Here is an 11,771-nt window from a genome sequence, read left to right as displayed (position 1 = left end):
GCGAACCTTGTACTGTTAAACACAAAAGCACATCAGTTTGAAAAAACATGGGTTGTAAGTACACTATGTAGAAAGGCCGGGTACAAACTCAGTATGAATTTCAGTCGTTTCCAACTCGGTTTCAAAGCCTTCCCAAGCAATCAACTCAATCCCAGTGTCCACAAAATCATTGGGATTGACACACAAACAACCAAAACAAAAAGAAGGCCATTCTATCTTGGAACGTCAGCACAAAGGCAAATGGCGGGACAACTGGACATTTACGCGCTGCTGGGCACCGACGCGGCACCCATCAAACTTACACCGCGGGCACCCCTCAACTCGGATGACGCATATGACAGTCAGGGGTAAGAACTCAGGGGGTTTTGTCGTGGAGAAAGAAGCAAGAGCGATGTAACAAAAAAATGGCGGGAAAACGAGCGGCCTGAAATCGCTTTGCCCCCTTTGGCTCTTGCGCGCCTTGAGCTGTGTGCTGTGGATAGAGCGAAAACAAGAGCGGAAAGGGGAAAATGCACAATGCCTTGTGATGGTTGAAGGGTAGCTGCTCAAAGCGGAGCTGCAATCCCGACGGAAGAAAGGCTTTTGCGTTTTGGCGCCTTTTTTTTTTCTTTTTCGCCTGCTTCCCAAGCTGGAAGAACAGCTCATTGTAATGCTTCACGAATCCTTTACTTTGCACAGATTCATTCATGCCGGAACCCAGTATGCATCCTACTTTGCCCCAGAAGCCTATTCTACACTGGTAGGCGCAACATGGCACCCCTTGCTCAATCCTTGTTGATGCGAATTCGCTCACCTGGCCAATTGCTATCACAGGTGGTCTTTGGGATCGGAAACTGGCTAGCAGTACGTCGTGATGCCGACTTTGTTGTATCGTTGGCATTCGGCGATACAGTCAAGCAGCGCGTGGCCGTTTTGAACGATCAACAAAGGTTTGTCCCAGCAAATTCAATCATTGCTGTTGATAGAAAGGGTAGCGGTCCCTCCGTGCCACTGACAGTATGATGGATGTGTATGTGCAATTTGACAGATCGTGGGTGGCAGAGATGAAATGGTCTGCAAGCGAAATCGCAGCCATCGAGGCGTTGGCGAGCGAGCAACGGTTGGCCAAGCTCACAGTCAAAGTCGAGATGCTGTCTTCGTCGTATTTGGCAGCATCGCCGCCCTCCATGAACTCGTCGGCGCTTGAGTGCTCGGCCCCTTCTACGCCTGCCAGCACTCAAAGTGGCGCGGCTTCGGCATCCATTTGGGAGATTGCCAGTGAAGCTGCGCCCCCGTGCACCCCACCCAAAGCCAGTGCGCCCGCCACCCCCTCGACGAAATCCGGAGGTGGTCGGAAGCGAGCTGCTTCCACTCCAGACAAGAAGGCCAGCGGAGCCAGTGGAGCCGGCGGTGAGGGCCGAGGAAACGCTTCGCCCGCTGGAGGGAGCAAGCGCGTCCGGATGGATCACGAATCGACTGCACTCGTTGGCAGTGCATTGGGCGACCTCCCCACGCCGAGTGCACGCTGGGGCATGACATTTACCTTGCTTGGCGGCTCCAGCCGCAACGCAGTCCTCTTTGGCGGGCAAGGCAACAACCAGGACATGGTTAAGGACACTGTCTGGATGTTGGAAGGTACGAACCTGTGAATGTGGACGCGGAGGACGTGTAAATGTGGACGCAGCTGGTTTGTGGTTGAGGCCGAGCTGTTCTGATGTTTTCCCGTGGCCGTCGCTCACACTCGCTCTCTGTCTCTGTCTGTCTCTCTCTCTCCCTCTCTTTTGATTTGCAGACGGTTGCAAATGGGTCCAGCTCGAAACGACTGGAACTGCACCTGCTCTGCGAATGGGACATTCATCCGTCGCCCACAACGGCCAAATCTACACGTTTGGTGGATCGCGCAAAATGCGCTGGTTTAACGATCTGTTCACTCTTGACACTACAAGCAATACCTGGACGACTGTGCAGGTACTGGTTTTTGATTGTGCGCGTTTACTCCAATGAGTGACTGACTGAAATCACACACAGTTCACTGGCCAGAGCCCAAGTGCGTCCTACCACTCTGTCTTTACCATTCGAGGGGACATGTTTGTTTTTGGCGGAATCCATGGCCATCAGTCGGATCGTATTCCCGATGTTTGCAAGAACGAACTGCATGTATTTAATTTCGGTATGCGTACTTTTGTGACATGCGTCACGGCAATTGCCTCGGGCTTCTCACTGTCAGCATCCCTTCGGTCGTGTTTGGATAGATTTGAGAAATTGGTACCGGCCCAGTGTGTTTGGCGACGTGCCCTCTCCCCGATCTGGGTATGGTTGGCGGCTAAAACTTTTTCGTTTGGTCGTTTGGGTGCTTACCTGCTGCTTGCCTGAATGCACCCCCTCCCATCCAGACACTCTGCTGTTGTCGCAGACGACGAACGCGTCTTCATCTTTGGCGGATGGGATGCGCCTGAATGCTATGATGATCTGTTCACGTTTGACGCCGGTGAGCATCATTCTAGAATATGCTTGGCCAGCATTGCGTGGTTGCCGTCACTCATCTCAGTTTCCGCCCATGTGTCTTTCAGTGATGATGGAGTTTACAAAGGTCGCGACGCATGGCGCAAGACCTTCTGCTCGCAGGTAAAACGAGAAATGTCAACGGTACTTTATGGAGTAAACGACCCGCAAAGCTCACTTGAATGTGGTTTTGACGCAACATGTGAATTACAGCTGGCATGCCGCTCTTCTCTTGCCGGGCAACCGCATGCTCATCTATGGAGGGTTTGACGGCAACCTGCCGATGGGGGACGCATTCCTTCTTGATCTCGGTAAACCCCTCACAACACACACGCACGCACCATTTCTCACTCTTACGCGAACTATTGATGCATGCTTCTTTTTTGCCGTTGAATGGTGGAGTTGGTCATTGGATTCGTTTCGATTGTGTTTTTATTGACTTTTTGACTACTACAGCCACAATGACTTGGCACAAAGTCACAAACCCGGAACTCTCCAAGCCTCGAGCAGGCCATGCCATGATCCTCTTACCTGCAGTCTCGGGCAACGCTCACGAAGACACAATTTGCGTGTTTGGCGGCGGCGACAACGACGACGGCTTTTACAATGATGTCGTGACTCTTCGCGCTGATCGCATCACTCTAGGTTGAAAGAAATAAAAAAAATAATTGCAAAGAATCAAGTGAGCAAACATGAAAAGAGCAAGGGGATGCAAGAGTAGTAGAAGAAAAACGAGATGAGAAGAAGAAGAGAGGGCATTTTGGGTGTGCTCAGGTTTAAAAAGCTCTGTGTTTTGTTTCTCCATGGGCTTGGTCAGAGGAAGAAATTCAAGTTGACTAGTTTATCATCCACGCAACCCCGAAATTGCCTTCAAAAAAGAGATGGAAAGGAGACAAAGGAGAGGTGCGAAGTGCTTACCCAGCAGATTGCATCGCAAGTGATCGACTCGAGATAGGCTCGTTGCGATTGCTCTTTGCAATGGATGGAATCATTCGTCTATAGTAAATCGAAAGGAATGACGGTGAGTCAAACAAGTCTCGCGAAGCGGGAAGGACAGTGAAAAAAGAGAGAAAGAAGGATGAGGAAAGGATGAAATCTGCAAGCCCATCATACACTTTGGATCTCAACATTGTACTTGATTTGATGAGCAAGTTCAGCTAGAGCTAATGTAAAGTAGGTTGATACAATCAGCTGGGCGGAACAGCAGGAAAGCGGAAGGAAAGGAAGAATAAAAAAAAAAAGCCATGTGGTCGACCGCATGGTTTTCAGCATTTGCTTTTTTTTACCTCTTCACTTCACGTCGAGCGCGGTGGCGATGCAGCACGACTTTGGAGCAGGATTGTCAACAAGCATGCCGTTTGAAATCTACAATCAGATGGGGTCGAACAAGTGAGAGAAACAGAAGCGCGCGAACAACAAGAAGCAAAAAGAAACAAAGAAGAGATCTTGAAAAGCGAAAGAAAAGAGAGAGAGAGAGAGAGATCAGAAACACGGGTGAAAGACTCGTCATGCTACTAAGTAGTCGGCAGAACGAAAGTTATTTGACTATATGTGTGTTTTCATCAACTCGAGAGCAGAGAGCGAGTGCGAGTGCGAGTGCGAAGGCGAAGGCGAAGGCGAAGAATACAAAGAAGAAGAACGAGAAAAAAAAAAAACAAGTAACTTACAAAAACAAAGCGAGACTGACTTTGGCCTCGAAACCCCCAAATCAAGAAACGATTCGTCAAAAACAACAAAGCTGAAAAACAAAAAAACAAAAAACAAGTCTTGGATGAATGGAACAAGTAGAATGGCAATACAGGAAGATCTGGTTTTGAATCGAGATTTTAGCATTCTCATACAACAATGAAAACTCTCATTGCTTTTTTTTTTTTTTTTTTTTTTTTTTGGTTTCTTTGGCTTGATTCCTCAAAATCAAAAACATCAAAACACACTAGACAAAATGGCCGATCCCGCGCCGACCACGCTGCCACCGCTGCCGGCGACGATGGTGGTGTGGCACGCGTTCACGGCCGAGGGTGAGTACGAGCTGACCGTAGCGCAGGGCGACGAGGTCCGCGCCCTCCGCGCAGTGGACGACGACTGGATGGAAGCTGAATTTGCTGGGCGAATTGGTATTCTTCCCATCTCGTATCTCGAGCTGCCGTCCGCTGCTGCCACTGCTGCGACAAACGATGATGATGCTGCTGCTGCGACTGCTGCTTCAACGACGGCGGCGGCGGCGGCGGCGTCGGACGCTGGAGATGCCGCTACTGCGACCAGCAATGATTCTGATCCTCCTTCTGCCACTCCTGCCGCTACTGCCACTCCTGCCCCTGCAAAGGTCGCCGCTCCATCGGCAGCCCCATCAACTGCCAGTGCAGTCACTCCACCGTCGCCCAAGACGGCAGCGCAGGGCGCGACCGCCCCAAAGGCAAACACCAAACCAGCTGTCAACAGTGTCAACAAGCCAGCGCTCAAGACGACGAACGGCAGCGCGCAACGCACGGGCCAGAAGCCAGCCGTCAATGCTGCGACAAAGCCCGCTGCCACTGGAGCACGCACGTCCATTACCAGCGCGTCTCCGACCAGCCGGACTGCACCCGCGACATTGAACAAGCAGCCTGCTGCAACAACCGAGTCGTCTTCTGCAACCGATTCGGCCGTTGTCGTGACCAATGGTACAAGCACCAAGACACCAGCGTCGAGCACTGCAGCACCCGCCCCGAACGGGACTCCTGCTGCTTCTGCACCCGCCGCCGCCGCCGCCGCCGCCGCCGCTCTCGTCCCTGCCCGCTCCGCCCCTGCCATTCCCACGCATCGCGCTGTCGACGACTTTACCGCCGAGCTGGACACAGAAGTCACATTTGCAGTGGGCGATCTGCTGGTTGTGACCAGTATGGTGGACGAGAACTGGCTCTTGGGCTTCCTGGCCAAAGATCCTGCACAACGCCTTGGCATTTTCCCAAACACCTATGTCGAGCAGCTTGGTCAGCCCGCGACACCCACTGCTCCCCAGAGTGTCGACCAACCGCTCAAGACTCCCGCCACCAACAATGAGGTAGTGTCCGATGCACACGCCCCGGCCGCCCCTGCATCCATCATCTCCAGCGACACGTCAGACCGGCTAACCTCTGCGCTCGGAGTTGCGTCAGCCCTGGAGGACTTTGAGTCCGAGGATGCTGCCGAGCTCACCGTCCGCAAGAGCGACCTGGTGACCGTTTTGTGCCGCATCGACGAGAATTGGTTTGAGTGCTTGCTCAACGGTCGCGTCGGCATTGTGCCAGTCGCTTCGCTGTCTGACCCCGACCCTGCCAAACTTCCGGGGCGCGTTGCCTCTATGGCTTCGCAGGCGGTTGGTGGAGCGGTCGGTGCCGACGCCAAACCCAAAACGCGAAGTGCGCCTTCTCGCGCTCTCCCTCAGTCTGCAACTCCTGCACAGCAACGACCGGCTGCTGCTGCCGCTGTCGCGCGTCCAGCAGGTGCGGCTGCCAACCGCCAGTCGATTGTGCGCACAAACGGTGCCCCGAACTCGCCCGGAGCTGCCGCAACAACGCCAAGGGCATCTGCAGCAGTGGTTCGCAAGCCCTCGTCGGTGGTATCATCTCCGGCCGCCGCCAGTCCTTCTGCCTCCAGCTCTGGTGTGTTTGGTCTGTTTAGCAGCGGGTCAAGCAGCTCCTCATCGGACAAGAAAAAGAAACCGCGACCAGTCATCACAGTCGTGTCAGCTGCTCCCATGGATCCCAATGCCAAGCCATTTGAGCATGCCACGACGCCCACTGCCGCAGCAGCAGCAGCACCTCCTACTACTACAGCACCTCCTACTGCAGCACCTGCTGCGTCGCCAGCCGCGCCAGCCGCAGCCACCCCTCCCTCTGCGCCTGGAAGGCCGGCGGCGGCTCCATCACGCCCACCAGCTGCTGTTGCTCGCCCTGTCGTTACCGCGGCCAAGCCGTCGCCGATACGAAGCTCGTTGCCCACTGTCAAAACAAATGGCGCTCCAGCTCGCGCACCGAATCCCCCTCGCTCCGCTAGCCTGCCCACCCCAGCCCCGATCGTCGCTGTGGTGGATCCGACGCCTGCCGCACTTCCAGAGTCACCCAAAACGCCCGTTGACAAGCGAGAAATGATTTTGCGAGAGCTGGTGGCGACAGAAGAGAGCTACATTGCAGACTTGAACATGATTTACACGAGCTACGTCCTGCCAATGAGTGAGGCCGAGCTGCCTGGTATCGATCTGGACACGCTCTTTGGAAACGTCGTGGAGGTGGCTGATGTCAACGAGCGGTTGCTGGGCATGCTGAAGGTCCAGCAGTCTCTTGTCGATCCCACCCAGATGCGTATCGGCGAGTGCTTTGTGGACGTCGGCAAAGACTTCAAGTCCGTGTACGGCATCTTTTGTCGGAATCACGATGACAGCGCGGCTCTCACCATTGCGCTCGAGCAGGATCCCACCTCGCCCGCTGGCCAACTGCTCAAGCAATGCCACGACCAGCTGCGTCTCAAGTCAACCGGCCTGTGCGATCTGAGCAGCCTGCTCATCAAGCCCATTCAACGCATCCTCAAGTACCCACTGCTGCTCACCGAGCTGGTCAAGGCGACCTCGCCATCGCATCCTGATGCCGACTCGATCCAACGCGCAGTGACGCTCACCAAAGAGATTGCAGCCGACATCAACGAACTCAAGCGACGCAAAGATTTGGTTCAAAAGTACATTTCTCCCAATCGCCGCCAGACCGTCTACAACCCGCCGCGAAAGGCTGCGGCGGCTGAGACTGAAGACTCTGAGCAAGACGCCGTCGCCGGTCCCACGCTCGCCCCAGCGTTCGATCCTGGCCGCGGCAAGATTGAGCGTCTGAATTGGCATTCCATCAGCAAAAAGACCACCCGCATGAAGCAAGGCATTCTGCAGTTTACCGGCCAAGCGTCCCAGACCATCGACGAGAAGTTTGTGCTTGAGGAGAAACGATTCAAGCGGCTGCAAAAGTCCGTCCAGTCCCTGCTTCGCTGCATCCAATCGCACGTGCAGGCCTGCAAGGATGCATCCACCGCGCAAACGACCGTTTCTCAGCACATCAAGGAGTTTTACTGGACGGATTCTTTTCAGCGTGCGGAAATCAACATGTATCAGCATGCTCACTTGATGATTGACCGCGAAGCCCTCGATTTCTATGTACGTGGCGGCAGCAACTCGGCGTTTCTTGCTGTTCTCAATCCCCCGTTTGATGCTGACCTTGATTTGTTGCTGGTTTTATTTTGTTGCCCTTCCCTTGCATTATTTTCCACTGACAGCTGCGAATGCTGCAACGCCGCGTTATTGCCCCTCTCGAGGTTCTTCTGTCACACTTCCAAAACCCAGCATCGCTCATCCAGAAGCGCTACCACAAGCTGCTCGATTTTGACAATTCGACGAGCAAGATGCGCTCAATGAAAGACATTGAGGTCACTGAATCGGTGCGTGAAAATGCGTCGTAGACTGTCCGAGGGCGTGTTGAACGATGCGTACCCTGTTGAGCTCACGCGTCTCCATTTGTTCTGTTTTTCTGTGCATGTAGATTGTCACCGCGCACAACTTTACCAAGAATACCTATCTGGCACTGAATGATCAGTTGCTGGAAGAGCTGCCACGCTTTTGGAAGCTGGCACAGTCGCTTTTGCACACGGTCATTTCCACGCTGATCAGCAGCCACGACCAGTACTATTCAAAGACTGTGGAGCTACTCTTGCCCATGTACAGCTCCTCGTTGCTGCGTCAAGATCAAGAAATCATTCGTGGCTTCTTTGAGCGGCAAGCGCCCAGTATCAAGCGCATGCTCGCGCTGCCCGTAGTTCCTGCGTACTTTACGCGCACGTTTGAGATGGCCTTCCGCAAGAACGGTGCAATGATGGACTTGACTCCAGATCCGAGCGCTTTCCGCCGACAAGAGCTGATCAAAGGCGTCGAAGAAGCCTGGGTCTCCATTGCGGTACGGAGCAGTTCTTTTGATGATTTTATTCTCTCCTGGGGCGCTCGCGTCTCATTGCTGATTTACCCACCTTCTGTTTGTTTGGCCAGGATGATGAGACTGCGCGTGCAGGGATGCAAAGTCTCTTGGACGTGTACAATGCCCAACCGGGCTTTAGTGACGTCAAGAGCAATGCCGAGCTGAAACGCAAGATTGGCATCCTCAACGGTCAAATCACCAAATCGCGCTTCCAGCTTCGTCGATTGCAAAGTACGTCCAACACCCGTTGTTCAATTTTATACTTTTCTTTCTCTTCTCTCTCTCTCTTTGTCTACTTTGTTTTGCTCACTTCGCCACTTTGAACCCCTGCAGACGAGCTCTCGCAGATGGCCGCCAGCGCTCCTGAAAACATTGATGGCTTCTTGATTGAGCAGCCGTCTCAGGAGCAACTCACAATTTCTCGCGCCAACCGAAAGAGCGTCATGCTGTCGGACGCTCCAACAACTCCGATCGGACTGTCGACAGGCTCTGCGCAGCTCCAGCAGAAACAGCCAGCTCGTATGGCACCTGCCACGTCGATGGAAAGCATTTCGTCGTTTGACAGCGTGTCGATTGATCCTGCTGCATCGACAACGCCTTCGCACGCCACTCACGACGAAGCGGAGCCTTCCAACGATCATACGGTAGAACCCCAGTCGCAGGCACAGGATGAGCACGTTGTGCCAGTTGAGCACCCGGAAGAGACCACCTACGTTGCAGGCGACGATGGTGCCGCTGCTTTCGAAGCGTCAAGTGAAACTGCGTACGTTGCGACCGAAACAGCCGTTGTTCTTGGAGCCCAATACCGCGCCATGTATTCCTTCCAGAGCGACGTAGCCAACAACATTTCGTACGACGAAGGCGAATTGTTTGAGCTGATTCAGGACTGTGACGACCAGGGCAATCGCGACTGGTGGAGGGTTCGCCGTCTCTTGAACAACGAAGAAGGCTTTGTTGCGCACAATTATATCGAGCTGCTTCCTGTGGAAAATGGCCACGTGGCAGAAGCGGGCGATCACACGCACGATCCCGGTCACATTGACGAACCCGCGGCGGAAACGGAGGCAAATCATCACGTGGAAGACCCAGTCGACAACATTCCGGCTGAACCCGTGGCTGAAGTTGAGCAGACTGCATGAGCCTGTGTTGGCGTTTGATTTGAAAAGAATGACATGGATTGGGGGCGGGGTGCTGGTGTATTGAATTTTAATGTGTTTGAAAGAAACTCGCATCCTCCAAAGTAGCCAAAACCATCCCTCTGTCGTATTCGAGTGACATCAAGCATCGAAGAGCTACAAAGGCTGTGAGCCATCCGTGGGTCGAGCAGAATGACCACGGCCTCGGCCGCGAGGAGCGCCATCACCGCGTCCTCTTCCACCACTTCCACCACCACCTCTGCTACCCCTGCGAGAGGAGCTGTCGGAACGCCCAGCGCCTGCTGCTTCATGTCCAGGCTGTGCGGCGGCCGCGTCTGGATTGGCAGCGGCAGTGGCAGTCCGCGCGCCTCGGCCACCGCGCGGCCCATTGTGGCGTGCATTTCGCGAAGGAGGTTGAGCAGAGCTAGGACCTACGTTGTAAAGTGCAATAAGAGTAGAAAGTGAGTCCGGGCCAGCAACAGCAGTTCGACAGTTCCAGCCTTGTAGGAGAACTAGACTCCAAACACTCACTAGCAGCTGCGGGTGCTGCGGCTGGTGGTGCCGCACTCGCGGAAGCAACTGCAGGTGCTGATGGCGCCGCAGCGGCAGGTACAGGAGTGGCAGCAGGGGGTGCAGCAGAATTCGCAGCAGTCGCAGAAGCAGCAGCAGCAGCAGCAGCAACTGGTTCTCGTGGTTTGCGGGCAAGGATGGTAATCTTTTTGGCGGGCGGTGCGGGATTGGTTGCGGATGGGACTGAAGCAGCAGCAGCAGCAGCAGCAGCAGTTGCAGGTTGTGCAGTCGTGGCAGGAGCAGGACTGGCTGCAGTCGGCGCAGGAACCGAGGTAGAGGCAGCTGATGAGCTGGATGCCGCGCGTACCGCGAGTTTGCGTGTCTCTCGCTCGAGTTTCCGGACAGCCTTGGCTTCTTCAGAGGCCTTTTTGCTTGATGCTCGCTTGTCTGCTTTTGCGGCGGCTTTCGCGGCGGCTCTGGAAATGGCTGCCTCGGCAGCGGTCTGCTTCAATTTGGCCTGTCGCATGTGCTGCTCCTTGAGCAGCTCTGCTTCTTTGGCCATTCTGGCCTCCTTCGCCAGGCGTGTCTTTTTCTGATTTTGAGGGGTGGCATCAGCAACGACCGTCAGAAGTCAAATGCAGCAAACAAGAGCAGACAAAATTCCGGCCCAAAAGGTGCTGCTTCGCGGTGTCTCTTACCTGTGCTTTGTCGCGCATAAACTCAATCAGCGGTGTGGTCTGCTTTGCGGCAACTGTTTGGGGTGTGGGAGTGGAGGGTTTGAGTTGGAAAACCAGAATTGAGCAAACCACCTCGGCCGAATCATAAGACACTAAACGCCATTCCCCACCCCCCGCGCCTTCCCATTACCTTCAGCTTGCGAAGGTGTGCTAATTTCGAGGGCCAAAGCAACCGCTGAAGCGGGAGCAGCGGCGGGTGTGTTCAAAGCCTCGACAAAAGCGAGATAGTCCTTGTCTGCAAAAGAACCAAATCAACGCCACAATCAGAACCAATATGAGCACAACAATAATAATAACGCAACAGTCTATGCCTCCCCCCCCCCAATGTGTACCCGTGCTAAGCGTGCCCATTTTGGGGTCTGGGCGGCGGCGTCGACTCGGGTTTGGAGTGCGCTGGAACGGCGCGAGCTCGGCAATCGCCGTGTGTGTCGTCCCGCGCGAGTCACGGAAGACGTGTCCGTTCATCTGCTGCGCGAGCTGAGCGAGGGCCTCGGGCGTCTTGAGCGTGATGTACACGGTTGCGAACGCGTTCGGGCCAAGACTATGATCGAGAGAGAGAGAGAGAGAGGACAAGTGAGTGAAGCACCCATCCGCTCGTCAACAGATCACAATGGCATGATGCAAATGCATGATCAGCAACAGCATGGCAAAAACAAGTCCATTTTGGAGGATTGAGTGAGCGAGTGAGCGCGGGGCTTTGGCTTTTGCATTGTTACCTGAGGCGACCGGGGACGAGGTACAGGTAGCTGATGCTCGCCTCAAACCCGGCGAGATGCTTCTCGCGGAAGACGGCCTCGTCGAGAAGTGGCGGCAGACGCCGGATGACGAGCTTGAGCGGCGGTGCAGGGCCACCAGGAGGAGGTGCTGCTGCTGCTGTTGCGGGAGCCTCAACTGCACTCATCTGAGAATAAGAGTGACTGCAACGCAACAACACTTTCTAGTAG

General features: G+C 54.5%; 3 protein-coding genes across 3 annotated transcripts; 2 read left to right on the top strand and 1 right to left on the bottom strand.

Annotated features, from left to right (window-relative positions):
* Positions 1-240: 240 nt before the first annotated feature.
* Positions 241-3,158, top strand: CAOG_00293 (kelch repeat-containing protein; the record flags this gene model as incomplete). The annotated part of the gene is made up of 11 exons (XM_004365107.2): positions 241-347; positions 679-739; positions 814-929; positions 1,028-1,614; positions 1,772-1,947; positions 2,008-2,149; positions 2,232-2,289; positions 2,373-2,467; positions 2,550-2,604; positions 2,695-2,792; positions 2,938-3,158. 11 exons carry the CDS (start codon positions 241-243, stop codon positions 3,129-3,131), a joined length of 1,689 nt encoding a protein of 562 aa, XP_004365164.1. The 3' UTR covers positions 3,132-3,158.
* A 1,221-nt stretch (positions 3,159-4,379) lies between these two features.
* CAOG_00292 (hypothetical protein) lies at positions 4,380-9,693 on the top strand. Its single transcript, XM_004365106.2, has 5 exons — positions 4,380-7,633; positions 7,753-7,914; positions 8,016-8,426; positions 8,516-8,675; positions 8,778-9,693. Exons 1-5 carry the CDS (start codon positions 4,424-4,426, stop codon positions 9,581-9,583), a joined length of 4,749 nt encoding a protein of 1,582 aa, XP_004365163.1. The 5' UTR covers positions 4,380-4,423; the 3' UTR covers positions 9,584-9,693.
* CAOG_00291 (hypothetical protein) lies at positions 9,627-11,768 on the bottom strand. The gene is made up of 6 exons (XM_004365105.2): positions 11,544-11,768; positions 11,160-11,368; positions 10,958-11,062; positions 10,789-10,841; positions 10,112-10,682; positions 9,627-10,011 (listed from the first exon to the last, which is right to left on the bottom strand). Exons 1-6 carry the CDS (start codon positions 11,726-11,728, stop codon positions 9,737-9,739), a joined length of 1,398 nt encoding a protein of 465 aa, XP_004365162.1. The 5' UTR covers positions 11,729-11,768; the 3' UTR covers positions 9,627-9,736.
* Positions 11,769-11,771: the final 3 nt, after the last annotated feature.

Source organism: Capsaspora owczarzaki (assembly GCF_000151315.2).
Source record: "Capsaspora owczarzaki ATCC 30864 unplaced genomic scaffold supercont2.1, whole genome shotgun sequence".
NCBI lineage: Eukaryota > Filasterea > Ministeriida > Capsasporidae > Capsaspora > Capsaspora owczarzaki.
This window is presented reverse-complemented; position numbering and strand designations above follow the sequence as displayed.

Coding starts and splice junctions, on each gene's coding strand:
- CAOG_00291 (XM_004365105.2), bottom strand. CDS start 11,728: ATGAGTGCAGTTGAGGCTCCCGCAACAGCAGCAGCAGCACCTCCTCCT. Junction 11,369..11,543: donor CTCGTCCCCGGTCGCCTCAG/GTAACAATGCAA, acceptor TCTCGATCATAG/TCTTGGCCCGAACGCGTTCG. Junction 10,683..10,788: donor TTATGCGCGACAAAGCACAG/GTAAGAGACACC, acceptor CCTCAAAATCAG/AAAAAGACACGCCTGGCGAA.
- CAOG_00292 (XM_004365106.2), top strand. CDS start 4,424: ATGGCCGATCCCGCGCCGACCACGCTGCCACCGCTGCCGGCGACGATG. Junction 7,634..7,752: donor GCGAAGCCCTCGATTTCTAT/GTACGTGGCGGC, acceptor TTCCACTGACAG/CTGCGAATGCTGCAACGCCG. Junction 8,427..8,515: donor AAGCCTGGGTCTCCATTGCG/GTACGGAGCAGT, acceptor TTGTTTGGCCAG/GATGATGAGACTGCGCGTGC.